This window comes from Lycorma delicatula, chromosome 1 (assembly GCF_047948215.1).
Source record: "Lycorma delicatula isolate Av1 chromosome 1, ASM4794821v1, whole genome shotgun sequence".
Classification (NCBI taxonomy): domain Eukaryota; kingdom Metazoa; phylum Arthropoda; class Insecta; order Hemiptera; family Fulgoridae; genus Lycorma; species Lycorma delicatula.
The window spans coordinates 188,218,271-188,246,268 of NC_134455.1; the positions used below are offsets into that span (position 1 = coordinate 188,218,271).

The window sequence follows — 27,998 nt, forward strand, 5'->3', positions numbered from 1 at the left end:
TTAATCAAAGATATGCTTTTGTACACGGCACAAGTGGCAGTAATTAGAATGGTTTCCTCTTAGTTAATGATATTTATTAAATATCCAGTTCCTGTAGTGAATAGAGTGAAGGTATCCACCTGTAAGAACAAACATCACCTACATTTTGAAAGACATAAGTTATGCTGCCATACAAGAGTATTTTTGCCTTGGTTAATAAATGCAAAAGAAAATTTTTTTTTTCTCCCTAGTGATTCTGGCTTGGGTATTTGTTGTTAATGGAAATGTCCATGTAATTTACCTATGAGAAACTTTTATCTTATGGCAGCTACATTAATTGACCAGGAGCACAGATCAAAGGAGAGACATGCCTACAGAAATAACAGTGGACTCCTCATATTTCAGAACATTTAATTTCTAACTATAATTAAATAAAAACCTAACTGATGAAGCCATGTAAAAACAAATAAATGGTGTAACATTAACCCTGATATCTGGAGAACTGTGAATAAAATACAAGAAATAATTTATTCTTCAGTTCATACTAGTATTTTATAGAGTATTAAAACTGTTAGTAGCTCTGAATGTGATGACGTATTTTATGCTGGTTTTTCTTTTAATTTTTTTATCAATATTTCAGAATTATTTTATTATATTATGTTCATATGACATATTTCTTACTTTTGCTCTTTTTCATTTTTATTAATAAAAAACAAATAAGATATCATAAACAGAACATATCACAAACTAATTGCTTGATTGAAGTTATTAATCTATTTTCAAACTCTTCCTTCCTTTGTAGAATCATTATTAAATATATAATTTTCACCTAACATTGATTACTAATTTAATAAAAAGAAAAACTTTATTAACCCGGATGCAATCCACAAGCTCTGTGTCACCTGTTTGAGTTGCTGCAGGTCATCCTGAACCACAATTAGAATTTTTGTTTTCAATTGTTTTATTTTTGTATTTTCTTATCTAATTACTTCTGATGCACAGTTTGGGATATTAAATTTTAAAAAAGGCATTCTCAAAAAGTTTTTTACTTATTAAGTAAATTTAAATTTTACAAAGACAGATCCCTACAATTTTTTTTACAAAAACATTCTTGTGAACTTACTAAGTTTTCTAAAAAATTATTGCATGAAATATTACTGAAAATAAGTTAGTTATTAAATGATACTGAGAACATAAATTTTTCTTATGCTTAGTTAAACATTTTTTTAAAATTAAAATCTTTCAAAAATTGTGTAAATAAAACATTAAAAAAATTACTAATGAATAACATATTATTTACTGTCAGCAAAGTCTAAAAATTTGAATTAATTAATTTTTTTTTAAAGTTTTTATAGAAATCTGATAAAAAAAATAACAGTTTATCATAAATACCATATTAAAGGCAGTTAAGACACGCAAGTTTGGCATGCTTGCCACAGACATATATACCACATTGTGCACATGTTTTGTAAGATTTGTTCCCCATTCAATCATACAGCCCACATCATTTTCTTTTTCTAACTGCGTCTTCTCCTTCGTCTGCTCAGTTTGGTGCTGTTGGTTTTTCCTTCAAGATGTGAAGAATATTAGTTTTCAAAATTTTTAGTAAATTAGTCTGCATCAGACGGCCTCGCATTTATGGTGTAACCAATTCCTTGACAAGATCTTTTAGCCACTTTCTCTGCACAAGTTTGACATTATGGTTATTCCATGCAGAAATCACTTGCCTGTATACTCCCACATCATCCAAAAGATGATAAAAGGCTTTAAGTAGTCAATTTCGCCCACTCCCACTAATAGGTTCAATACGTCTCTGAAAAACTGAATTTGGCTTCAAACTGAATTTGACTCACTAGATGATATTGGCGCTCAGGTTGTTTACCTAAATTTCTACGTTTAATGCATAAAAAAATCAAGAATTGACCAAAGAGAACACTTTGAGCCCATATGTAGCGGGTTTGTTCCACATATATTGACGGAAAGAGCACCTGCCTCTAAATCCCCACATTTCATCAACTGTTGTACATTCACCCACTTTCCAACTATACAAAGTGTGTGAGAAAAGTAATGAGATTGGCAATGCTGTGTCTACCGGTCTGTGCTAGACTGGTTTGTTCATCCCTTCCACATCCTCAGTACGAGTTTCAACTCTATTCAGCCAATACATTATTTTTGACAGTGCCATCAGTGAAGTTGTGTTTTTGTTGTTTTGTTACGAAAATAAGGCATCGGAATTAAGAGCAACGTTATGCAATCAAGTTTTGTGATAAACTTGGGGAATCTGCAAGTGTCACCTTTGAAAAGTTGAAACAGGCCTATGGGGAACATTGCTTATCAAGAGTACAAGTTTTCCACTGGCACATATCATTTTTGGAAGGCCGAGAACACGTTGAAAATCAACCTCGCTCAGGGAGACCTTCAACTTCAAAATCTGATGAAAACGTTGAACGTGTGAGGTTTCTTGTGAGATCAGACTGTCGTTTAGCAATAAGGATGATGAGTGAACAGTTAAATTTAAACACTTTCATCGTACATCAAATTTTGACAGACGATTTGGGTCATGCAAAGGTTTGTGCGAAATTGGTGCCGAAAAACCTCACAACGAGACAGAAAGACAATCGAAGAAACGGGTGCATTGATCTTCTTGAGAGGATTGGCAATGACCAAGAATTCTTCACTCGTGTGATCACAGGTAATGAATCCTGGATATTTGAGTTCAATCCTGAAACAAAGCGGCAAAGCGAACAGTGGCACACTCCGTTGTCTTCTTGACCGAAAAAATGTTGAATGAGCAAATCAAAGATCAAAACCATGCTGATTTGGTTTTTGACAGTAAAGGTATGATGCATAAAGAATTTGTTCCTCCAGGACAAACTGTAAACCAAGTGTTTTACAAAGGTGTCCTTGAAAGGGTCAGGAAAAGAGTGATTCACATGATACCAGACATTGCAGGCAAGTGGATGCTTCATAATGACAATGCCCATGTCACATGGCTATTTGCATCAGGGAATTTTTGTCCTCAAAACGCAATCCTATGGTTCCTCAACCCCCCTCCTATTCACCTGGTTTGAGTCCTTGTGACTTTTTCCTTTTCCCGAAATTGAAACATGTCTTAAAAGGAAGTCACTTTGGAACTCTGGAGAACATTCAAAAGACTGTGACCAACCAGTTAAAGGCCCTACCAGTTGAAGCTTTCCAGTACTGCTACCAGGAGTGGGAACAACGACTCCGCCAGTATACAGCTGCCCAAGGGAACTACTTTGAGAGGGATAATATTGTTATTTGAAAAAAATAAAAACTTTGTAAAAAAAGTAAAAAGTCAGTCTCATTACTTTTCTTACACACCTCGTATACTCATGAACTTCCTGTAAATGAGCAAATTTATCCTGAGCCAATCTCAGATTACGGTCTGTTTTATCATCAAACTTTAGGGCTCTTAATAAGAACTGAAATCACTTATTAACATAGTACAATTAAAAATTAGCACACCAGTACCTTCTTCATTCCAGAGTTCTTCAGTATGCAAGTGTGAAGATTTTAATACCCCTGCATAGTAGATTAACCCAAAGAGGGCTTCAATTTCCTCAATCCAAATGTTGTTTCATCCCTTCCCCTTGCATAGTTTCCTTCTATAGAATTAATGTATTTATATAATATTGTATTTGTATTTTGTATTATATTTTTTTTTAATAATATCATCAGTAAAAAACACTACTAGGCAACCAGTGAAGTATTATTAGCTCTTCTTGCCACGCCCTTGCAACCAAACAAGTGAAAAACTATATTTTGTTGCCTGGTACTGGTTGTGTAGGCTCAGCTTTTTTCATTTGGTCTGGTCCTTTCTAATATAATATCCTCCTGGGTAGGCTAAAGGAATTTCATCCTCCTAAGTGCTTTTGTTGTAGAGTCATCATCCTGTATTTCTTTCTCTTCTTCTTCCGAACTTTATTCCATATCCGTATTTCTTTTACGACGTCAGCTTCTTGATCTTTAAATCAGCTGATCTGGAAATCGAGAGTTCAAGAGTACAAGTCCTAGTAAAGTCAGTTATTTTTACACGGATCAGAATACTAGATCCAGTGTTAGATACCAGTGTTCTTTGGTGGTTGGGTTTCAATTAACCACACATCTCAGGAATGGTCGAACTGAGACTATACAAGACTACACTTCATTCACACTCATACATATCATCCTCTTTAGTATTATCTGAACGGTAATTACCGGAGGCTAAATAGGAAAAAGAAAGCTTCTTGATCTTCAGAATCAATGTTGCTGCCAATATCACTTATCTCACCTCGAAAATCATCGTTTGAAAATTCGTTCTTTTCCAAACACTGAAGAATCGATCGTTCATCCATGTTAGTAAACGTAATCAGTGAATAATACTCAATAATTAATTTAAAAAAATATATAGTCATAAAATATGCGTACAAAATAACTATTTAGTTACTAAAACAGTCAAAAGTAAAAAAATATCACACCGCAGCAAGGTTTCGAATAGACAAAACGGTCGCTGTGGGTCATGGTTACCGCACAAATTTATCTTCGATCAACGCTCTACTCGAACTAAATGAACAAGTGTGTTTTGTGTAGTTCGGAGGGAGGTAGGAAGGTACAAGGCGTGGCCTAAAAGAGCCGCCTACAATGTAGGAACAGAAAAAACAATAACGATGCTGGTCACAGTGACACGGTGCGACCTCTCTCGGTTTAATATAATAAAAGAAAATAGTATACAGTTATTTTAAACTATTTATTAAACTTCAATGTTGATATTGAAATGTTTTTGTCTTAAGTTCAGAACCATACTTGGGTTCTGTTACTCATAAAGTTAGTGGTTCTGCTTCTATGGTAACAAATAAATAATATAGAATAAAGAAAACAACCTTAATTCTTTAGTGTTAAGGATATGCCAAAAATTCTTAAAGTTACCATGTTTGTTGATTTATAATATTGTAGCATATTTCATTTGGATACTATAATGTTAACTTATTATTTATTTTTATTAGAATACAAATAAAATAAGATTATATTTTTGTACAAATTGTGATGCATATGAACATTCAAAATAATATTATTATTTTTAACTATTAATGATATAAGATAAAATAATGCCATTCTTAAAGAAATACAAGTTTCCACGAACAAAACTTCAGGAAAATACAACATTAAAAAATGGATTAAGACATGCAATATTTTCATCAAATGGAGATACAGTATACACTGGTGAATGGAAAAATGACAAAAAATCAGGTAATGTAATTGATTTTTCAGATTCAAAAATCATTTAGTTGTCCAAAAAAATTAAGAGAATAAGATTGTAACTCATATCATTCAATTTATAAACATTACATAGTAATGTTAAATTTTTTAACAACTCTCAGATTTATTTATTTATGGTCAAAATATAGGTCATTATTATTAATTAAACTAACTTCACTTTATTTATGTTCTTATCAGATGGTGTAGTGGTTAGCATTAACCGATCTCAGAGTCTTGACATTTTTTCACTAATAATTTCATCCACCTTACTTTCTTTTTAAAATAAATATAAAGTAGGTTAAAGACCACAACAGTATAATAAAATGTTTTCTTTGTTCTGCATTAATCTTAAATAAATTAATTTTTTAAATAAAAATATTTTCCAGATCCTACTGCCTGAAATTTTTATTTTATATCATATGATCAAAAAACTAAACTTAACCTATTCTCTATTTTTTAATCAATGACTATCTTTATGTAGTAAGGAGATGTTATTGCTATTCTCTATTACTTTCTATTGTTCAGTCTTTTAATCTCAACTTAATTACCAAATCCTGAATGCTTAGTTACTTGTTTTACATAGTTCAATTTTTGCCTTTCTCTGAAGTTTTTACTGACCTCTGTGGCTGAGTAGGTAGCATTTCAGTATTTCGTGTGGAGGCATGGCATCTTTTCATATGCTATCAATTTCCACTGGAATAATGACCATAGCTGTGGAAGTTTTCTTTTTGAAAGCATCTCTTCCTTTCACTTTCTTCTTAAATACTGTTCATGTTGGATTGCCCTTAATTGCTATCAACATATTGAATCTACATATTGTTTTTTTTTCTTTTATTTTAATTTCTTTTTAAGTCTTTTCCAATTATATTCGGAACACTCCAAATGATCCCTTCATGTGTTAATAGTGATGCTCTAGTACATTCTGTAGATAAAACCCAAATAATGGATGATCATATCCTTCTTGATTCTGTGTTATATGGTATTGAATCAATGATTCAAACTAGTGTATATTATTAGTATTTAAAGGGATGTGTGGTCTAAATTGAGAAATTATTTCAATTTTAACTTTTATTTGAATGGCAGTAACTTTCTCAATATTATTTTTCTGTTTGAAGCTCCTCCTTATCCTCCTTCAACTACTTGTACTGTGTATTAATACTGTACTGGTGTACTTGTATGTATTTACATATTTAATTCTTATTTATTTTTACAATCTGTTTTTTAATGTTTTATTAGTTTACATTTCTTACTTTAGGATTTTACTCCTTTGTGATTAATTCATTATTCTATTTGAAGGGGTCTTTTATAACCTGCTATTGCTTCCTTTTGTTAGTGCTGTAGTTGAAAAATTTATTTTGTTTAGAGCAGTGTTTCCCAACCTTTTTTTTATGACGAACTGGTAAAATTACAAAAAATATGCAGGGACTAGAAAACCTTCAGCTTAGATTTTGATGAGCAAAAAAAACTTACCATATTTTTATTTTATTAGTAATTAAATTTACAACTGCATAATGTTAATTAATATAATTTCTATTTATAAACATTAAAATATATAAATGAGAATCAGAAAATAAATAACAAAAAATAAATTTAGCTTTTTTATTTAAAAATTGGAACTGCAAACAAATCATATTACAAACTAACTGCAAATAATGAAAGTTAGAGAAAAATTTCTTGTTGCTCATTTTGCACAATTGTTTCAATGTCAGATTGTAAATTACTTAAACCTACATCAAAAGATGAATTTATTGATTTTAATAAGTGTCACAGCTGACAATCTGGATTCACACAAATATGTGATTGCAAAGGGAAGTAGCACTTTCTTCATGGTTTTATGTAAATTTGGACATTAATTTTTTATTGCAATCCAAAATTTAATTAAATTCATAGTCGAAATTTTGTTTTTTAATGTTATCTCTGAAATCAGTTCCAAGAGAGTTATTAATGTATACTTGGTCTTCATTACTTAAATTTATATTATTGCAATAATTCTCAATAAAAAAATTAGTTATCCATAAATGCATTTCCTGCAAGTTTATGTTTGTAGGGAAATATTTTTCAAATCCAAAATATAATGACCTAATGTTGACTTATTATTACATTCAGATTATCCACTATTAATCCCTTTTGTGTTGTAATTAAATTGTAGTAAGAATTAAATATCAGGATTACTTTTTTAACCGAAATTAATTTTTTTTAAATGTATAAATTATGTTAAACAAATTAAATGTAATTGTCATACTTCCCTGCAAACTTAAATTTAGGTCATTTATGTAAGAAAATATGTCACTTAAGTATGCCAGTTTTGCAATCCAATACATATTAGAAAAACATTTTGATAATGGTGATTGTTTTAAAAAAAAAAATACCTCCACTTCCGTTCCTCGTGGGAGCCATCTTACTTCCGCATGAAGTAAGAGATGTTGGTGTACTGCTCCTACCTCTAAACAAAGAACAGCAAATAATTGTGAATTAAGGTCGCTTTTCTTTAACAATTTTTGTCGATTCCAGAAGAACATAGTTTAATTCAGGTGACATATTTCTGGCTGTTAAAAGCTGGCGATGTATTATTCAGTCTGTTAGTAATATGTCAGGAGAAGCGATTTCTTGAATCCTTTTTGTTACTTCACAATGTTTCCCAGTCATATTTGCTGCTGTGTTGGTACACATACCAATACAATGGTTTTTTTTTTCTTCAGTCATTTGACTGGTTTGATGCAGCTCTTCAAGATACCCTATTTAGTGCTGCTAGTCATTTCATTTCGGTACACACCCTACATCCTACATACCTAATAATTTGTTTTATATATTCCAAATGTTGCCTGCTTGCACAACTTTTTCCTTCAGTGAGGAAGCAATCAATCGCTTCCTCACCTGCATTGCATAGTAATTCTACAGGTATTCCATTTATTCCAGGAGCCTTTCTACCATTCAAATCTTTAAATGCTCTCTTAAATTCAGATCTCAGTATTGTTTCTCCTCTTTCATCCTCTTTAACTTCCTCTATAACACAATTTCCTAATTCATTTCCTCCGTATAACTCTTCAATATATTCCACCCACCTATCGAGTTTGCCTTTCATATTATAAATCGGTGTACCATCTTTGTTTAACATATTATTAGATTTTAATTTATGTACCCCAAAATTTTCCTTAATTTTCCTGTATGCTCCATCTATTTTACCAATGTTCATTTCTCTTTCCACTTCTGAACACTCTTCTTTTGCTACTTTGCACTTTCTTTTTATAGTATTTATTAATAATTGTTGATAGTTCCTTTTACTTTCTTCATCACTAGCATTCTTATATTTAGTATGTTCATCCAACAGCTGCAATATATCGTCTGAAATCCAAGGTTTTCTACCAGTTCTCTTTCTTCTGCCTAAGTTCACTTCTGCTGATTAAAGAATTTCCTTTTTAACATTCTTCCATTCTTCTTCTATATTTTCTACCTTATCTTTTTTACTCAGACCTCTTGCGATGTCCTCCTCAAAAATCTTCTTTACCTCCTCTTCCTCAAGCTTCTCTAAATTCCACTGATGTATCTGAGATCTTTCTTCAGATTTTTAAACCCCAATCTACATTTCATTATCACTAAATTATGGTCACTATCAATGTCTGCTCCAGGGTAAGCTTTGCAGTCGATGAGCTGATTTCAAAATCTTTGCTTAACCGTGATATAATCTATCTGATACCTTGCAGTATCACCTGGCTTTTTCCATGTGTATATTCTTCTATTATGATTTTTAAATTTGGTGGTCGCAATTACTTCGTGCAAAACTCTATAAGTCGGTCCCATCTTTCATTCCTTTTGCCCAGCTCGTATTCACCCACTATATCTCCTTCCTTGCCTATTCCAATGCTTGCATTCCAATCTCCAACTATTATTAAATTTTATGTGTTTAATTTTTTCATATACATACTCTACCACATCATCATCATCATCATGGGCGCTTGTAGGTTTTGATTTTATCCTTATTACAATGATTCTATCATTATGCATTTTGAAATACTTTACTCTCTTCCCTATCTTCTTGTTCATTACAAAACCTACTCCTACCTGCCCATTATTTGAAGCCGAGTTAATTATTCTAAAATCACCCGACCAAGTCGTTTTCCTCTTTTCACCGAACCTCACTAATTCCAACTATATCTACATTTATCCTATATGTTTCCCTCTTTAAATTTTCTAACCTACCAACCTTTTTTAGACTTCTAACATTCCACACTACGACTCATAGAATGTTATTTTTTAATTTTCTGGTAACCCCTTCTTAGTTGTCCCTACCCAGAAATCTGAACAGGGGACTAGTTTACCTTCATTACCAAGGAAGGTGCCTCCATCTTTGTTATATGAAAATAGAGAGAGCTGCATTTTCTTGGAAAAAAAGCAGCTGTAGTTTTCCATTGCTTTCAGCTGCACAGTACTCAGAGGATTGAGTGATGTTGATATGGCTCTTTAAGTTGTCCTGACCTAAACCCTTAACAACTACTGAAAGAGCTGCTCCTGCCCTCTTTCAGGAAACATTCCTTAGTCTGGCTTTCAACAGATACCTCTCTGATATGGTTGCACCTTCGGTCCAGTTACTCTGTATCACTAAGCTGCACTCAAGCCCCCTCACCATTGGCAAGGTCTCATGATTCTTAGAGGGAGAAATGGTTATTAATATATGGAACTTGTATGTGAATCTAAATCTTTGCAAAATAATAATTCTTATTTAATTTCTGCAGAAGAATAGTCAATGTATCATACATAGCAGAGCAAAATAGCTTTTTTTAGAAATATCACATTATTCATTGATCTGGATGACAAGCAAAAATTGGTGATTCTTTAATACTTTTTATTAATTGGTATTCAATATCTTCAGATAGAGTTTCAATTTGACAACTAATTACATTTTTTGAAAGAGGAATTGATCTGATCTAATCTGTAGTTGAGAGTCCAAACATTTCATTGCAAACATCAATTAACACCGGTTTAATTAAATTTTTTCCAGTTCTGAATGATTTTTTTTGTTTTGGCTAAACATAGTACAATATGAAATTTCAATTGCGATTTATTTTGAATAAAAGTTTCTTTAAATTTTTTCTTTTTGAGATTAAATTCTTTTTTTTTTCGTTCAAAATATTCCAGTGGTTTTCTGTTTTAGTTCAGGATGTTGGACAATCGCAATATTTTGGACAGTTTCATGGCAAAATTATCCTTAACGTTTCTGTAGAATCTGGTTAAAAAAGCATAAAACCATATTTCAAGTATTCATTATTTTAAAGTCTTGTCAAAGCAGATTTATTTTTCTAGTTTGGTGGACATTCACTTTATATTTCACTCGTTTTTTCTATATTTCCATTTCCCGGAGTGGAACTTTCAGTGCAGAAAAAATTACGTAAAGTTCATATTTTAGATATTTTAAGTGGAATAAAAATTTGTTTTTGCAATAATTAAAATAAACCACTTCTCAATATCAGTAGTAGTCGACTGCATAAAGTAAGGAATTAATAATAAATGCAGTGTTTTCAATAAATTGAATATTCACATAGCTGTCATAAAAGAAAGGTGCTGCCAAAGCCACATTCCTTAGTGCGGTATTGTTTTTATATCTACTGCTGCTACACTTCATGTGTTGCGGGATAGTTTATTGTGCCAAATGTGCAATGAATACATTGAATTCAATAAATTATCATGCACCTGCATTTGCCAGTGTATATGTACAGAACATTATTTAATAATTATAATATATGAATTTTACATTACCGTTACACAAATATTTTAATGTTCATTTTTTTCTCATACTTTTAAAGTTTAATTTTTTTTGTGGGTCAATTTGTTCACAAACTGGTGAGAAACACTGGTCTAAAGTATTTATTTTGCAATTTTTCAATAAAATTGAAGTATTAATCTAAAGTAAAATTAAAGTACTTGAATATTTTACACTGTTTTTTAATTTAATTAATTTTTTTTACTCTAAAATTGAAGTATTTATTTTATAATTTTTACATAAAATTATGTATCTTTTTAAATTTAGTTATAATACAGAATTCTGTTGGTCATTTTTCTAGTGATAATTAAATCTGTTTGCTTGCCCTAAAAAAAATCTAGGCATTTATATGATAATAATAAAACTCTTTTATGCATGAAATATTTCCCTTAATTGTGCTAATCTGCTTTTGAATTCTTCCCTATTTTTGTGAATTGACTGCTTAAATAACTTTTCTACTACTTGTAAATTTTGTTATCCTGTATTAATATTGTTTACTTCTTTTGTGTAGCTTTTAACTATTTTTGTTTTATTCTTATTTATTTTCAAACTGAAATTTTCTCCTAGCAAAAAATTCATATAATTCTGATTATTTTTTTTCTTATTTTTTTATTTCTACCAAAAGAGCAATGTTATTAGTAAAGTTTTTCTCTACTCTTTATCCTTTCATCCTTATTTTATCTCTGCAATGCTGTTCCTCTTTTCTTTCAATTCTTTATTATTTCTTCTGTAAGTTTCCAAAGTAACCAGGATACAGATAATTTCCCATCTTTCTGAATTGGAGTTTACCTTGCTCTGTCTTAACCTTAATTATAATTATTAGATTCTTGAATACTTTAAAAATAATTTATTTAACAGCTGAAATATTATGTTATAAATAATTTGTATTAAGATTTATATAATAGAATAACAAACGAAACAAAAAGGTAAGTTACATATAAAGAAAAGGAAGATAATTAATTATAAGAATAATATAAAATAATATAAATTTTTTTTAACAAACTTGGAAAAATTGTGTTTTCTATCTTTTTAGTTAATGTTTAATCCAAATCATATACTCAAGGCTGTACATGGGAATGTAATACAAGCTATACATTGTTATTTTAGTGAAATTTGTTACGTGAAATATCAAATATTGAGTGTATGAAAATTACCAAGTCTTCCAGATTTGAGCACAAAATTTTAAGGGTGAAAGTTCCGTTAATGGACTCCATTGTAAGTTTTTTCCACTTAACCTCAATGTAAAATTTTTGATAATTCAAAAGATTTATTGTTTACACAACTTGAAAATACTTTCCATTATTTGTCATCACAATTGCTTATTGTTGGTCTTAAGAATAGAAGCCCATAAATATAGAAAAAAGGAACTGAAAGCGCTCATAAAACAAACAATAGAACATAAACACTCATTCAATTTCAACAGCACCAAAATATTAGACAAAGAACAAAATACATATAAAAGGACTACTCTAGAAATGATATACATCAAGAAAAATACAAACGCTGTCAACAATAGAATAGACATAGCCAGATTAAGTAACATATGTATTAATTTAATTTAAGGAAAATAATGTTTAATGTTTGTAATTTTTTAGAAAAATATGTGCATTGTGTAAAGTTTCAATACACAGAAAATAGCAGTCATGTTACATAAAGAGATACATATAATTATATCTAAAAATGAGTCATGTATGAGTAGAGGAATCTATTACAACATGGGTGGGGATTAAATATGGTTATCTAGGTTGGGTAGACCAGTTAATTTCTTAGTATGTAAAAGAATTTTGTATGTGTGTATGAATGTGTATTGTTTAGAGAATTCTAAGCGAAACGTAGTGTATTTAATAAATAAGTTTGTATACATTAATAAAGATAATATTTTTAAGTAAAATATTATATTTAATAATATTATATTTAATTATCTTATTATATTTAATTCTAACCAATTACTTAAATTACATTTAATTTAATATTCATATATAAGAACACAGTGTTTCTAAAATGGTGGGCTGGCTATACTTTTTCAGATTGTACTTGTAAAACTAAACAAAAAATATCTGTAGGAAAAATGGCAATTTCTCCTTCGTTCTTCCCCTGTTATTTTTGTATAAAAATTTATATCTCAAGTTCGGATAGAGTAATCACATTAATATTAGAAAAGCGTGTTGGTAATAAAGTTTTAAAATTATAAAAAAATCAGGACTTAAATAAATACCTACGCAAATTAAAAAAATGGTGGCCATGTTTATTTTTCAATCCACTACATCTCCATAAATATTACTTTATCAAAATGTATGTTATGGCTAAAATATTACACCTTTTATTTTTTTAAACTGGTTAACAAGTAACAAAGTTATGGCAGAAAATTGATGTAATTTTGTGTTTTCATGTCCTCCACTTTACGTTCAATTCGACTGAATAATAATTGTTTTTATTTATTGTTAATTCTAGCATTGTAAATTTATATCAAATTAAGTAATAATTTTCTTACAATAAAATTTATTATTTATTTAGCGTATGGCACCAAGACACAACACCAATTACAGTAAAAAATTACAAACATCTAACAAATTAATATAAGCTACTGCTTCTGGAGTCGCCATCAGGAAATCTTTAGAAGTCCCTTCATAAGCTGTCCTAGGGCAAACTTCTGTGATGTGTTTAACAGTTTGATATTCGCCACACTCACAAAGGGGCATTGGTGTTTTACCCCATTTATACAGGAAATAGGTGCACCTACCAAGCTGAGTTCATATTCTGTTTAACGTTGACCATGCTTGCGTGACAAGTCAAAATCTGGCGGCTTTTGAGTAATGGATGGAATTTGGTTATTCTGCTATGTGGTCCATTCTTGATGCCAGGCATCAGTCAGGTTGAATTCTTCCTCTGTGGCAGCAATTGCTGTTTTGATAAGTGGCTTTCTAGATCGAAGGCAACCATGATTGGTATCCTCAATGTCCTCATGTATTGGTAGGTTTTGATTGTCCATGATCTTCTTGTATGCTCTTATTAGAGCATTCATACAGCACAGATTTGGGGGTGGTATGTGGCCTAATACTGGGAGCCAATCCACAGGAGTAGACCTGATAACCCCAACAATCATTCTCATAGTGTTATTAAGTTGAACATCAATTCTATGAACGTAAGGGCTGTTAAGCCACACTGGCGCACAATATTCCACAGCCAAGAAGACTAGGTTCAGAGCTAATGTGAGGAAAGTGGAAGCCAATGTTCCCCATGTTGTTCCACAGAGCTTATGTATAATGTTGTTTTTCATTTTCAATTTCTCTGCAGTTTTCATTAGATGCTCCTTAAATGAAAGCGTTCTATCAAATGTCACGCCTAGGTATTTCAATGTCCTACTGTGAAAGAGCCATGTATTCTCAAATAGAATTTTAAACTACCTTACTAGCAAACTTGTTATTTAGATGTAAGCATGACAACTCTGTTTTACTAGCATTTGGTTGGAGGTTTCTTCAGAAATACCTTCCCAGTCTCTCCAGGTCGGCCATCAGGACCTCCTCAAACTCTTCAAATGATCTACATTTTGTTCTTAGCACCCAGTCATCGGCTTAGCCATGCTTTTTAGATCTTGTCTCTGGCTTGTCTGCAACATAGAGGCTGAAAAGGAGAGGCGCAAGTATCGACCCTTATGGCAGGCCATTCTTGAATTTCCTTGGTGAGCTTATATTGAATCCCATGATAACTTGGAACATTCTGTCATTCAGCATGTTATTAAGCAAGTGAGCTGTTAATTTGCATGGGATTATATGGAGGACCTTACAAATCATGCCTTCTCTCCAGACAGTGTTGTAAATGGCTGATAAATGCAGCAGAGGTTTTAAGATTTCTTTGGAACCCTGTTTCAATGTACATTGTGAGCGAGAGAACTTGGTCAATGCAACTTTGTTTTGGCCTAAAGCCTGCTTGTTCAATCTGTATAACATCAAATATCCTCTGACAGATTCTGTTGTAGATAAGCCTTTCTAGTAATTTATATGTCACTGATAGCAATGCTATAGGCCTGTAGCTCTTAGGTAAGTTTTCTGGTTTCCCTGGTTTTAAGATGGCTACTACCTTCGATTGTTTGAACTCTCTGGGAATGCTACCGGTCTGCATTATACCAGTGAAGAATCTGGCCAGCCAAAGTTTTGCATATTTTCTGTAGTTTCTGCAGATTGATGCTATCAAATCCTGGTGCTTTTCCTAGAGCGATATATTTGAGTGCCGGCTGAATCTCTTAAAGTGTAAAAGGGTGAGCGTACTCAGTCTCCCTCACTTCTCTCCTTAAGTTTCTGAGTTCACATTTTATTTCAATTGTGTGCGCCCTGTCTCTTGGTGCTCAGGACATTGCCATTACGTGGGGGGTGTTTGGTCTCTGAATAGGAGCTCCGCTTCGTAATTTTCATAGCTGAGTCCATGCATGACAACTCAAAGTCTGAAAGTTCAGGCTTCACTTCACACCATTTCAAACATTTCTACTGTCTTGCAGCATCGAGGCTATGGAGAAGCTCATCTGCCACCTCTTGATCGCCTGTCTCAAGGAAGCTTTGGTAGAGAACTTCACTGTTTTGGGACCATCCTGGGATATATTCTCTGCGAAACCCTCTAGGAATGCAAAATAACCCTCTAGTATCAAAATAATTTGATACTACTTTACAATACTAGAATTAACAATAAAAAAAAACAATTAATAATATTCAATTGAACTGAGTGTATATATATATATATATATATATATATAATATACTTTCTTTTTCAAAAATTCAAATAATTCACCAAGGTACTGACCATTGTGCTAATTAAATTTTAAAAAATTACAATTTAACCACCAAAATAAAGTAAACATAAAAACTTTAAAAAAACTAATACCAATAGTTGACTTTGACTAGATCTCACATCAATCTGTACACAATTCTGCAATTACATCAAACAAATAAAAAAAAAAACATAAAACTTAAAAATTTAGAAAACAAACCTTCCAATAATCACAAAAGTCCAGTGATGGACTAGCCTAGTCCAGTAATGGCAATGGAGTTGTGTTATTACAAATTTTGTGGTTATTGGTGTGTTTTATGTTTTCTAAAAGATTTTTTTTTTAATCACAATTCTATAATTACTTCAAACAAATAACAAATATGTAATAATAGAATTGTGTACATACTGATGATGCGAGATCCCATGAAAGTCGAATATTGGTATTAGTTTTTTGTTTCTGTGGTTAAGCTATTTTTTGTTTATATATATATATATATATATATATATACATACATAGAGTTGATCAGCAACTGATGAGTAATGTACTGCTCCTATCTTGGATAGAAGTACCTCGTTTTATTAAGGGGTTTTGTTGGCAATATGAGCATCCACAGCTCAGACAGGGCATTAAAGCTACTCTTGAGTGTGGTTGTTTTTAACCAGATTGCAGAATTTCAATGCAAATAGATCCTTCTTACTAATCGTTCATCTAAAGGTTCATTATCCTTGACCCCTTATTCTCCATTTTGGGTTACTTCTAACCCTCCTAAAACCATGTCAATGATATCAGAACCTGAGAACAGTACATATAGTAAGGGAGTTTCCTATGAACTAGTGTGGACTTTGATATCAGGGATTTGGAAGCTACACAACAATCCTAATGACTGAAATACATACTAGGTAGTACCTACTAGCCTTTAAAACATAATAATTGTACAATACAACAAAGGTACAATACAGTGCAACCAATTTCATAATTTAGAATTTAGTGAATTTGTTATAGTTCATCAATATTGTAGGACTGTTAGCCTGTTCTTGGATGGTTTTATTACAGGTTTTTTTTAATAGAAAAAACACAATGATTTTTAAAAAAATTAGACCAAACAAATTAATTTGTTTTAATTTCTGAATGGCCATGCCAGACCCAGTGATATTAATATGAAAATGAATATTAAGTACATAAATCAACCTCCAACATTTAAAAATGGTTAAAGTAAGAAAATTTTTATAATAGATTATTAATTTACCTCATAAAATAATAATATGTGAATAGTAGGGAAATAGTATGAATGAAATATACATATAAAAGCCTAAACCTGAGTACAATTTGAACCCAGAATCTCCAGATGAAAGACAAAGTAGTTCCACTTAGAAAGGTAGCATAATCATATCAACAGTCAAACCCTTTAAATGTATTTAATTATAATTCATGTAGCATCATATTAAAACTGTTATAAAAACTATTGATAATGTAAATAGCTTATTTAACTATTAAGTTTGTAACAAAAATTTAATTTTTTTAAATTAGAAGCGAATAAAACCCCAAGAATAAGAAGAAAGTTTTTCCTCTAAATAACTAGTTAATCCTTAAATAAGTTATAATAATTAATATTATTATTAACAAACTATTCATTTTTGAGAATTATAATTATTTATTTATTTTCAGGTAAAGGGATAGAGATATACAAAAATAAATGGGTTTATGAAGGTGATTGGTTAAATGGTAAAAGACATGGTTATGGGATTCTGTCTTATCAACTTGAGAATTTGATACGTGTTTTAAAGTATGAGGGCATGTGGGAGAATGGCAAACCTTATGTAATTTCATTATTCATATTAATCCACAATGTTATGTACTGTACAGAGTGATTCAGGAGGATAGGGCAATACTTTGACAACTCATTCTAGAGGCTAAAAATAAGAAAAAAGTTCATATAAACATAGGTCCGAAAACGCTTCGTTAGCAAGTTATACAGAGTGAATGATTTTGCCCGAGTTTCAGTTCCTCCGGGTAAATTAAGGCTTTCTGTAATTCTGGGAAGGTCAATTAAGGGGCAAATTGTTCATTAAGGTTTTGAGCTGGGAAATCGAAAAAAATAGGTCCCAGAACTGTATCTCTCTTAGTTTCTAAGATATCACATGTAAAACGCCAAAAATAGGGTCAAAAACACATTTTTTTACGTTTGACGTACAATAATGTTAAATTGGCAATAAATCATACATTTTTTAAACATAAATTGTAGAGAATTTAATTATAAGAAGATTGATGTAAATAATGTCAACAGAAAACAAATAAAATTTTAAACATGTCGACTCTTATTAACAACAAAACCGACGAAAACTTAGAAGAAAATGTTATAATAAAGAAAACAGATGTGTCTGGTAGGTACAATAATTTTAGACCTACGGAAAACAAGTTGGCAACACTGATTTTTTCATCACAATTGTTTAAATACTACTCATTGTTGTCAGTTAATTGTGATAATGTGTTACATAACCTTTCCCTGATCAATCGTGTTTGCAGTATTACATTGAATTCTTATCGTAAAAATTTCAGAAAACTGTTAAGATGTGTAATTTTGCATTCATTTTACAGTCCGTAAAAATTAAGTCTGTTAAAAAAAGTGAAATTTTGTTTAGTTTTGTTTTGAAAAATGCCACTTATTTTCACTAATGCCGAATATGCTGACATGATTTTCATCTATGGATTTTGCAATGGACGTGCTGCGGCAGCGGTTACGGAGTATCGACATAGGTATCTTGGTCGTGTTGTACCAAATCGTAAAGTATTTATTAGAATTTTTAATAATCTTCGTGAGAATGGAACACTTCCCAATGCTCATATTTCATCTGAACGACAAGCAAATCATGCTGATAAAGGTGAAAACATTCTGCAGAGGGTTCAACGTAGTCCGGCAACGGCACACGATTAATTGCAACACGGCTCAATATTTCACAAAGTAGAGTATGGAGGACATTAATAATGGATTGGATCCTTTTCATATTCAGAAATTGCAACATCTCCAGCCTGGTGACTACGCCAGCCGGCTGCAGTTTTGTCAATGGGTTAATTGAAATCAACATTCCATTTATACTATTTTCGGATGAAGCTACTTTCACTCGTAACGGAATAAACTACACACGGAATGCGCATCGGTGGTCTGAAGAAAACCCACATGCTACAGTGGAAAAAAATTTCCAGCAACGATTTTCAGTGAATATTTGGTGTGGTATCATAGATGACCAATTAATTGGCCCTTTCATACTACAACATCGTGTCACAGGGAGAAATTATCTGGAATTTTTACGTAATGAATTTATTATATTGCTGGAAATTATCCCCTTAGCAAAACGAATTGAAATGTATTACCAACTTGATGGAGCTCCTACACATTTCAATAATGAAGTAAGGCAATGTTTTGATGAAAAGTTTGCTGGTAAATGGATAGGACGTGGTGGGTCGGTTAATTGGCCACCGAGATCCCCAGACCTCACTCCATGGATTATTGTTTGTGGGGATGGTTGAAAAAATGAGGTTTACAAGTAAAAGGTAAACACACGCGATGAACGAATTGCTCACATTGTCAACGCTGCAGCTATAATCAAGGAACGCAAAGATACCGATAGACTGGCAACACAAAATCTAGTACAACGCGTTGAAAAGTGCATTGAACACAACGGTGGCATTTTTGAAAGTTATTAAACCACATGAAATACTACTTGTAAGCATCATTTTATCATTATCATAACAAAACAGTACGTATTCTTTCTTCCTCCAGTCATTTTCTACTGTACATAACGAAAAAGTTTTTTCAATCTGTTAAAAATTAATCTGTTTTGTTGTTAATAAAAGTCAACATGTTTAAAATTTTATTTGTTTTCTGTTGACATTATTTACATCAATCTTCTTATAATTAAATTCTCTACAATTTATGTTTAAAAAATGTATGATTTATTGCCAATTTAACAACGTTATTGTACGTCAAAAGTAAAAAAAATATGTTTTTTGACCCTATTTTTGGCGTTTTACATGGGATATCTTAGAAACTAAGAGAGATACAGTTCTGGGACCTATTTTTTTCAATTTCTCAGCTCAAAAACCATAATAAACAATTGAATTTGCCCCCTAATTGACCTTCCCAGAATTTCAGAAAGCCTTAATTTACCCGGAGGAACTGAAACTCGGGCGAAATCTTTCAACCTGTATAACTTGCTAATGAAGCCTTTTCGGACCTATGTTTATATGAACTTTTCTTATTTTTAGCCTCTAGAATGAGTTGTCAAAGTATTGCCCTATGCTCCTGAATCATTCTGTATATATTTATCACTTAAAACAAAATATGTTTAATTGTAAAAACATTTAACCAATGTAGTGCAGTTATAAAATAATTATTATTAAATCAAAAGTTGTTTTGATCTAATTGTCCATAGCATATTTTTTTTTCAATTTTCATCTTAGGAAATCTCATACTATTTTGCTAACTTATTTTTTAATAAAGTAAATTAAAATTTATAATCTTTTTACTAAAATAAATGAAACGTTTTGTGAGATTTTATCCTGGATTTTCATTTGAGAGAAGGAATCACTCTTTACAGTAAAATAAGAGATAAAAGAAATAGGTTAATTTTTTATTAAATATCATAAAAGAGTTTCACACACAAAGTTAAAAAAAGATTGTCATTTTTATTATGGAACTATTATATAAATAAAAGAGGGAAAAAATTGAATTCAATCAAAGAATTCTTACACCCAAGTAAAAGAATGATCCAAACCCCAGAATTTCTTATTTCTCAATATTTTATTATCCCTGATTTCCAAAACTATTAAAAATCAGTTACAGATACAAATTTTTTTCCAACAGATTTTCATTTAAATATTATTTTTAACTAAATTTTATTATGCAAGGCAAGTTCCTTAACACAGAATGTGTAAAAATAATGTGACTGAATACATAGAGTTCAGCACATTTTTATAACATTTTAGCAATTGAAAATTCTTATTACACTTATTTAGACAGGGTAATAATGAAGTACAGAAACGAATTCATATTTCAAATTTGAGTGATACTAGAAGGTAGAAATAAATAATTCTGAAGGTAACGTGAAATAAAAAGTTATTACAAGGCATTATGCCTCATTTTTATAACTAAGATTCTTCTCAGATTCTATCTCCATGCTTAATATTGAGTGAATAAGCATCTGAGTCCCACCACACTTAATGGGGTTCAAATGCTACTCAAGGACATATGTTCAAGAAATTTTGGCAAGATTTAGATCTTTCTTCTCAATAGTACATCCACATTACTGTCTTTTATATGCTGATCCCCAAAGAGATCCCACAAATACAAGTGCCTAGCCAATATTTTTAGTCAGTGATCAAAACTTACTTTTTTCATCTTTGATCAAACTGTCTAGAAATTTTATTTTCTTTCACTCTACTACTTTACGTTCCTGATTTTTAACCAGGTTGCATAAATTCTCAACTACAATAATTATTTTACAACTTTTGTACCATGATTATTATTATTGTTATTAGTTTTTCATATATTTTGAAGGGATTTGGAACTCAACAATATGATGATGGCTCAATGTATGAAGGCGACTGGATTGATGGGAAACGTTCTGGTAAAGGAAGGATGTGGTTTAAAGATAAATCATTTTATGAGGGAGAGTGGTTGAATGAAAAACCACATGGTCACGGCTTACATGTTTATGGTAACTAAATTATATCAATTGATTTAGATAAATTAAATAAGATTTTATGAACTTCATTTTTGTTGTTTATTGATAGGAAATTTAATAAAGATATTAAAATTTTATAGGAATAAGAAGTATCAATAAATAGGAGGTTGTAATTAAATCAGGACATAAAAATTCACATTGGGAATAAGAAGGGAAGCAATGGGAACTGTATAGAAAGAAGTGAAGAAAATATTAGTAGAGAGAGATTGGGAAAGAGTTTTGTGTGGAAAAGGGAAAGGAGCAAAAGAGAAGAACTCTAGGGAAGTAAATGGAAGTAAGCTAAAACAAAAAGAAAATGATGAAGCATAGACAAAAATAGGTATAAATATTAATATATGTACAAATGAAATATAAAACACTGTTAACAAGAACGAATGAAAAAAAAATGTTGATAACACTGAAAATCTAAATACTCAATTTTATAAATAGCACAATTTTGTTTTTAAAAGTCACAACATTGTGGAAAAGCTTTTAGCCAATATGTAGGTGAAAACAGTTTAGTTTTTAGAGAAGAGGAAATTATGATCAGACATACACATACAATAATTTGAAGGGAACAAAGAAAAAATAAAGTCCCACGAGGTAATTTAGTTATATTAAACACAGAGGGCTAAAAATGCATGAAAAAACATATCACAGTCTGGCATGCTGGATATAGGACCAGGACATGAACAGCGTGTACTAAATGAATTGAATACTCTGTTCATTTAGTGTACTCTATTCACTCTCTATTAAATGAAGTGTAAAAATTATAATTTATTTTTAAAGAAGATGAGAAGCTGGACATCAGTAACTATTAAAGTATAACACTGCTGCATGTTCATAAAAATTACTCAGCAATTCCTCCTAAAAGAATTGTTTGCACTAAAAAGATTGAAAAGTACTATCAACTTATTGATAAAAATTTATCAACTTACTGGCATGTTGAAAACTGCTAAGATCTATTAGTGAAAACGGGAAACTAATTAGATTTATCATAAATGACAAATTTTAAAAGTAAAAGAACCAGTTCCTTTGAAACTAGCACAAGTGTGTCTGGATGGCAGATTCAACTTGCCATTGAATCACATTATTTAAAACCTGAAAACAAGAATAATATAACAAAAAATATACTGAAGTGAGTACTTATGTAGATGATGTCATGCTTGTGTCTAAAAACTAGGTCTTACAAGCGGTCGAAGAAGAGGGAAGAAAAATAGAATTAGAGGTTAACACAAATAAAACAATGTCACCAAACAAAATAAACCAACATCAAGTAGGATAAAAAAATTACAGCAAATATTTGGTATCGGCTGTAAGAAATTAAAGTAGGAACTAAGATGTAGCAAGCAGTAGTATTATGGCTAGATGTAGGTCTAACATGTAAATCTGAAACTGAACAAATCCAAGACCTTTATGTTTTGCAAAAAATAGAGTTATGCAGAGCACTGTCATACCAGCAATTACTAATGTAGCAGAGAATGGGCAATATATACAAAGGATGAACATTTTGTATGGATTTTTGAAAGAAAAAATACAAGGATTTTGAGTAAGAAAGTGATTGATCAAATGACACAAGTATAAAAAGAATAATGAGGAAACATTAGCCGAGAAGAAAAATTGAGGGGAAATGCAACAGTGGCAGAGAAGAAGAGGGAAAGATGTTCATGTGAAAGATCTACTGGTGCTGGGTGCACAGTATTCATTGATGAATAGCAACACAGAATTGAGAAGAATGCCAGGATCTACCTTGGACTTAGTCCTGTGAAAGACATAAAAAAATTTGATTTTAATGTAATTTTCTTTATATTTTATTTCATTAATTTACTTTTATTTCTTTGTCAAAATACTTCAAGAAACAGCTGTGTTTCACCCATCAGGTCAACATCAGACAACTAACAATTACATACATAATAGATATTTATTAACTTTATGTCACGTTATGGATTATAACTTGCATACACTTTAGAAGAGAAAGGTACGCTGTCAGATAATTTAAGAAGTTAAAAAAAAGGTTTTGCAAGATTTTGTTGAAGGTGAAAGAAAAACAATGGATGATAGATACGTATAATATGATTTGACAGGAATTAAATTTAATTAAACGCGAATAGAACATGAGTTCGACATTGTTACTGTTGTTAACTTGCCAAGGATAAATATCTTACGAAGGATAGTATTACCCTGAATAAAAACAATAAACTGTAATTACAACCTACTAGTTCCACAATTCTTGAATGTTTCAAACATTACCATTCTAGAAATGTAGGGTGTGAAATTAGATAAAATGCCAGTGGCAAATAAACTAGTTTTTTGTAGGTCACTGTTGTTACGGTGGATGCAGTTCTCTGGATGCCTATGATATTTTTTAGTAGCTAATGATCATCATAGTAAATGCCACTTAAATACTAATTAAAAATGTATAACAATAAACAAAATCTTCTATTCACGACAGTGATCATTTATAATATAGTACTGTTTTGTTTTATGAAAAAATAACCACAGCCTTATTAATGTCGAAACGCAAATAAGACTGCTACATTATAATCTACTTAAAATGCTACCCAATTTTTTGTTTTTTTTTTGTCTTCAGTCATTTGACTGGTTTGATGCAGCTCTCCAAGATTCCCTATCTAGTGCTAGTCGTTTCATTTCAGTATACCCTCTACATCCTACATCCCTAACAATTTGTTTTACTTATTCCAAACGTGGCCTGCCTACACAATTTTTCCCTTCTACCTGTCCTTCCAATATTAAAGCGACTATTCCAGGATGCCTTAGTATGTGGCCTATAAGTCTGTCTCTTCTTTTAACTATATTTTTCCAAATGCTTCTTTCATCATCTATTTGCCGCAATACCTCTTCATTTGTCAATTTATCCACCCATCTGATTTTTAACGTTCTCCTATAGCACCACATTTCAAAAGCTTCTAATCTTTTCTTCTCAGATACTCCGATTGTGCATGTTTCACTTCCATATAAAGCGACACTCCAAACATACACTTTCAAAAATCTTTTCCTGACATTTAAATTAATTTTTGATGTAAACAAATTATATTTCTTACTGAAGGCTCGTTTAGCTTGTGCTATTCGGCATTTTATATCGCTCCTGCTTCGTCCATCTTTAGTAATTCTACTTCCCAAATAACAAAATTCTTCTACCTCCATAATCTTTTCTCCTCCTATTTTCACATTCAGTGGTCCATCTTTGTTATTTCTACTACATTTCATTACTTTTGTTTTGTTCTTGTTTATTTTCATGCGATAGTTCTTGCGTAGGACTTCATCTATGCCGTTCATCGTTTCTTCTAAATCCTTTTTACTCTCGGCTAGAATTACTATATCATCAGCAAATCGTAGCATCTTTATCTTTTCACCTTGTACTGTTACTCCGAATCTAAATTGTTCTTTAACATCATTAACTGCTAGTTCCATGTAAAGATTAAAAAGTAACGGAGATAGGGAATATCCTTGTTCTTCTATCTCGGTATTTGAACCCTAATTTTTTTTAAATGCTGAACATTTTATTCCAGTCTACGTTATCGAATGCCTTTTCTAGGTCTATAAACGCCAAGTATGTTGGTTTGTTTTTCTTTAATCTTCCTTCTACTATTAATCTGAGGCCTAAAATTGCTTCCCTTGTCCCTATACTTTTCCTGAAACCAAATTGGTCTTCTCCTAGCACTTCTTCCACTCTCCTCTCAATTCTTCTGTATAGAATTCTAGTTAAGATTTTTGATGCATGACTAGTTAAACTAATTGTTCTGTATTCTTCACATTTATCTGCCCCTGCTTTCTTTGGTATCATGACTCTAACACGTTTTTTGAAGTCTGACGGAAATTCCCCTTTTTCATAAATATTACACATCAGTTTGTATAATCTATCAATCGCTTCCTCACCTGCACTGCACAGTAATTCTACAGGTATTCCGTCAATTCCACGAGCCTTTCTGCCATTTAAATCTTTTAATGCTCTCTTAAATTCAGATCTCAGTATTGTTTCTCCCATTTCATCCTCCTCAACTTCCTCTATAACACCATTTTCTAATTCATTTCCTCCGTATAACTCTTCAATATATTCCACCCATCTATCGTCTTTACCTTTCGTATTATATATTGGTGTACCATCTTTGTTTAACACATTATTAGATTTTAATTTATGTACCCCAAAATTTTCCTTACTTTCCTGTATGCTCCGTCTATTTTACCAATGTTCATTTCTCTTTCCACTTCTGAACACTTTTCTTTAATCCACTCTTCTTTTGCCAGTTTGCACTTCCTGTTTATAGCATTTCTTAATTGCCGATAGTTCCGTTTACTTTCTTCATCACTAGCATTCTTATATTTTCTACGTTCATCCATCAGCTGCAATGTATTGTCTGAAACCCAAGGTTTTCTACCAGTTCTCTTTATTCCGCCTAAGTTTGCTTCTGCTGATTTAAGAATTTCCTTTTTAACATTCTCCCATTCTTCTTCTACATTTTCTACCTTATCTTTTTTACTCAGACCTCTTGCGATGTCCTCCTCAAAAATCTTCTTTACCTCCTCATCCTCAAGCTTCTCTAAATTCCACCGATTCATCTGACACCTTTTCTTCAGGTTTTTAAACCCCAATCTACATTTCATTATCACCAAACTATGATTGCTATCAATGTCTGCTCCAGGGTAAGTTTTGCAGTCAACGAGTTGATTTCTAAATCTTTGCTTAACCATGATATAATCTATCTGATAACCTTGCAGTACCGCCTGGCTTTTTCCAAGTGTATATTCTTCTATTATGATTTTTAAATTGGGTGTTGGCAATTACTAAATTATACTTCGTGCTAAACTCTATAAGTCGGTCCCCTCTTTCATTTCTTTTGCCCAGCCCGTATTCACCCACTATATTTCCTTCCTTGCCTTTTCCAATGCTTGCATTCCAATCTCCAACTATTATTAAATTTTCATCTCCTTTTACGTGTTTAATTGCTTCATCAATCTCTTTATACACATTCTACCTCATCATCATCATGGGCGCTTGTAGGCATATAGACGTTAACAATCGTTGTCGGTTTACGTTTTGATTTTATCCTTATTACAATGACTCTATCACTATGCGTCTTGAAATACTCCAATTTTATACAAATTATTAAAAAAATTGTACATGTAACTTAAAGTCTTAACAGTTACAGATAAACATTTTATTCAGACAAGAACATAATTACACATTATATAGATCACATCAGGAGTGGTGCAAGTGATATTTCATGGATAACAAAAAGCTCCTATCTGAAAGGAACCTGAAATGATTAATGAAAGCAATGGAAAAATCTTGATTACAACAGCAAGGAGGAAACGAATAGCTATACAATTTGCCAATTAAACCCACATCATCACATTGAATTATGCTAATTCAATGAGCTAGTTTGAATTTCTGTTGCAATTCCATTTAACTAGAAGTACTTGAGAGTTCTAATTTACATAGCTGCAAAATATCTGATTTTTTTTATTGCTATTATTGAATTATTAATTATTGTAATTTTGTTACAATCAGAAGTTAATAGTTATTAATAAATCAATATATTTAAATAAAAAAAAAAAAAAAGGTCTGAAATGAAGTCTGATTCTAACTGATGTGCCTTCCCCTTGTACAATCAAAGTAATTCATTAATTAAAATTTTATTTTGGGAACCAATGAAGATAAGTACCACTTACGATACATTATTGAAAAGCTCTCAATGAGGACTTATTACTGCAGTTAAGAAAAGTCCAAAATCGAGATTTTTTGGATTTTGGGCTTTTTTTGACACTTTTGGTCCAGTAGATTGCAATCAAAAGGGAGGAGAGGTGCACAACTAGATGTTAAAACAATCCTAATTCCAACATTTCAACATCCTACGGCTAATCGTTTTTAAGTTTTGCGAGATACTGATGTATGTATGTATAGACATCATGCCGAAACCAACCAAAATGGATTCTAGGATGGTCAAAATGGATATTTTCATTGAAATCTAAAAACCAAAATTTTTCATTATCACAAAACTTCATACAAGGAAGTAAAAATTATTCTGAATACTAAAAATATGTAAAAACACTCTTCATCTTTACAGCAAATGGTAACAGATATGAGGGAGAATGGCTGAATGGTATGAAATACGGTGCAGGTCATTATTATCATTTGGACACAGGACAGATACAGAATGGAGTTTGGTTAAATGATAAAGCAGTTGTTAGTCAGATAGCCGACAGCACATACAGACAAACTGCAATTCATCCAACACCTTATCCTATAACTAAGGTAAATCTTTAACCATTATTCATAAAAATGTTTTACTATAATTTAAATTAACCAGTCTAACTCATGAAAGAAACATTTTCAATAATAGTAATTACGTAACTATTTTAATAATAAACATACTAATTAATTACAAATTGTTATTTAAAAAATCTATCAGAAAAATTCTTTATAGAATTTATCAGTAAATGCTGATCAAACAATAATATCAGAATTTAACTTTTAAAAATATCTATAACCAGTTGTACAAGTTTT

The 27,998-nt window shown here is 31.3% G+C and overlaps 1 protein-coding gene across 2 annotated transcripts in view; it reads left to right on the forward strand.

Moving 5' to 3' along the window:
• Positions 1 to 4,584: 4,584 nt before the first annotated feature.
• LOC142326190 (uncharacterized) overlaps positions 4,585 to 27,998 on the forward strand; it is a 51,895-nt gene continuing 28,481 nt past the window's right edge. For both annotated transcript variants that reach the window (XM_075368477.1, XM_075368469.1), the window contains exons 1-4: positions 4,585 to 5,229; positions 17,418 to 17,569; positions 21,307 to 21,466; positions 27,559 to 27,746. In XM_075368477.1, coding sequence (XP_075224592.1) covers positions 5,088 to 5,229; positions 17,418 to 17,569; positions 21,307 to 21,466; positions 27,559 to 27,746 — 642 coding nt within the window. In that variant the 5' untranslated portion in view covers positions 4,585 to 5,087. The remainder of the gene's footprint in view (positions 5,230 to 17,417; positions 17,570 to 21,306; positions 21,467 to 27,558; positions 27,747 to 27,998) is intronic.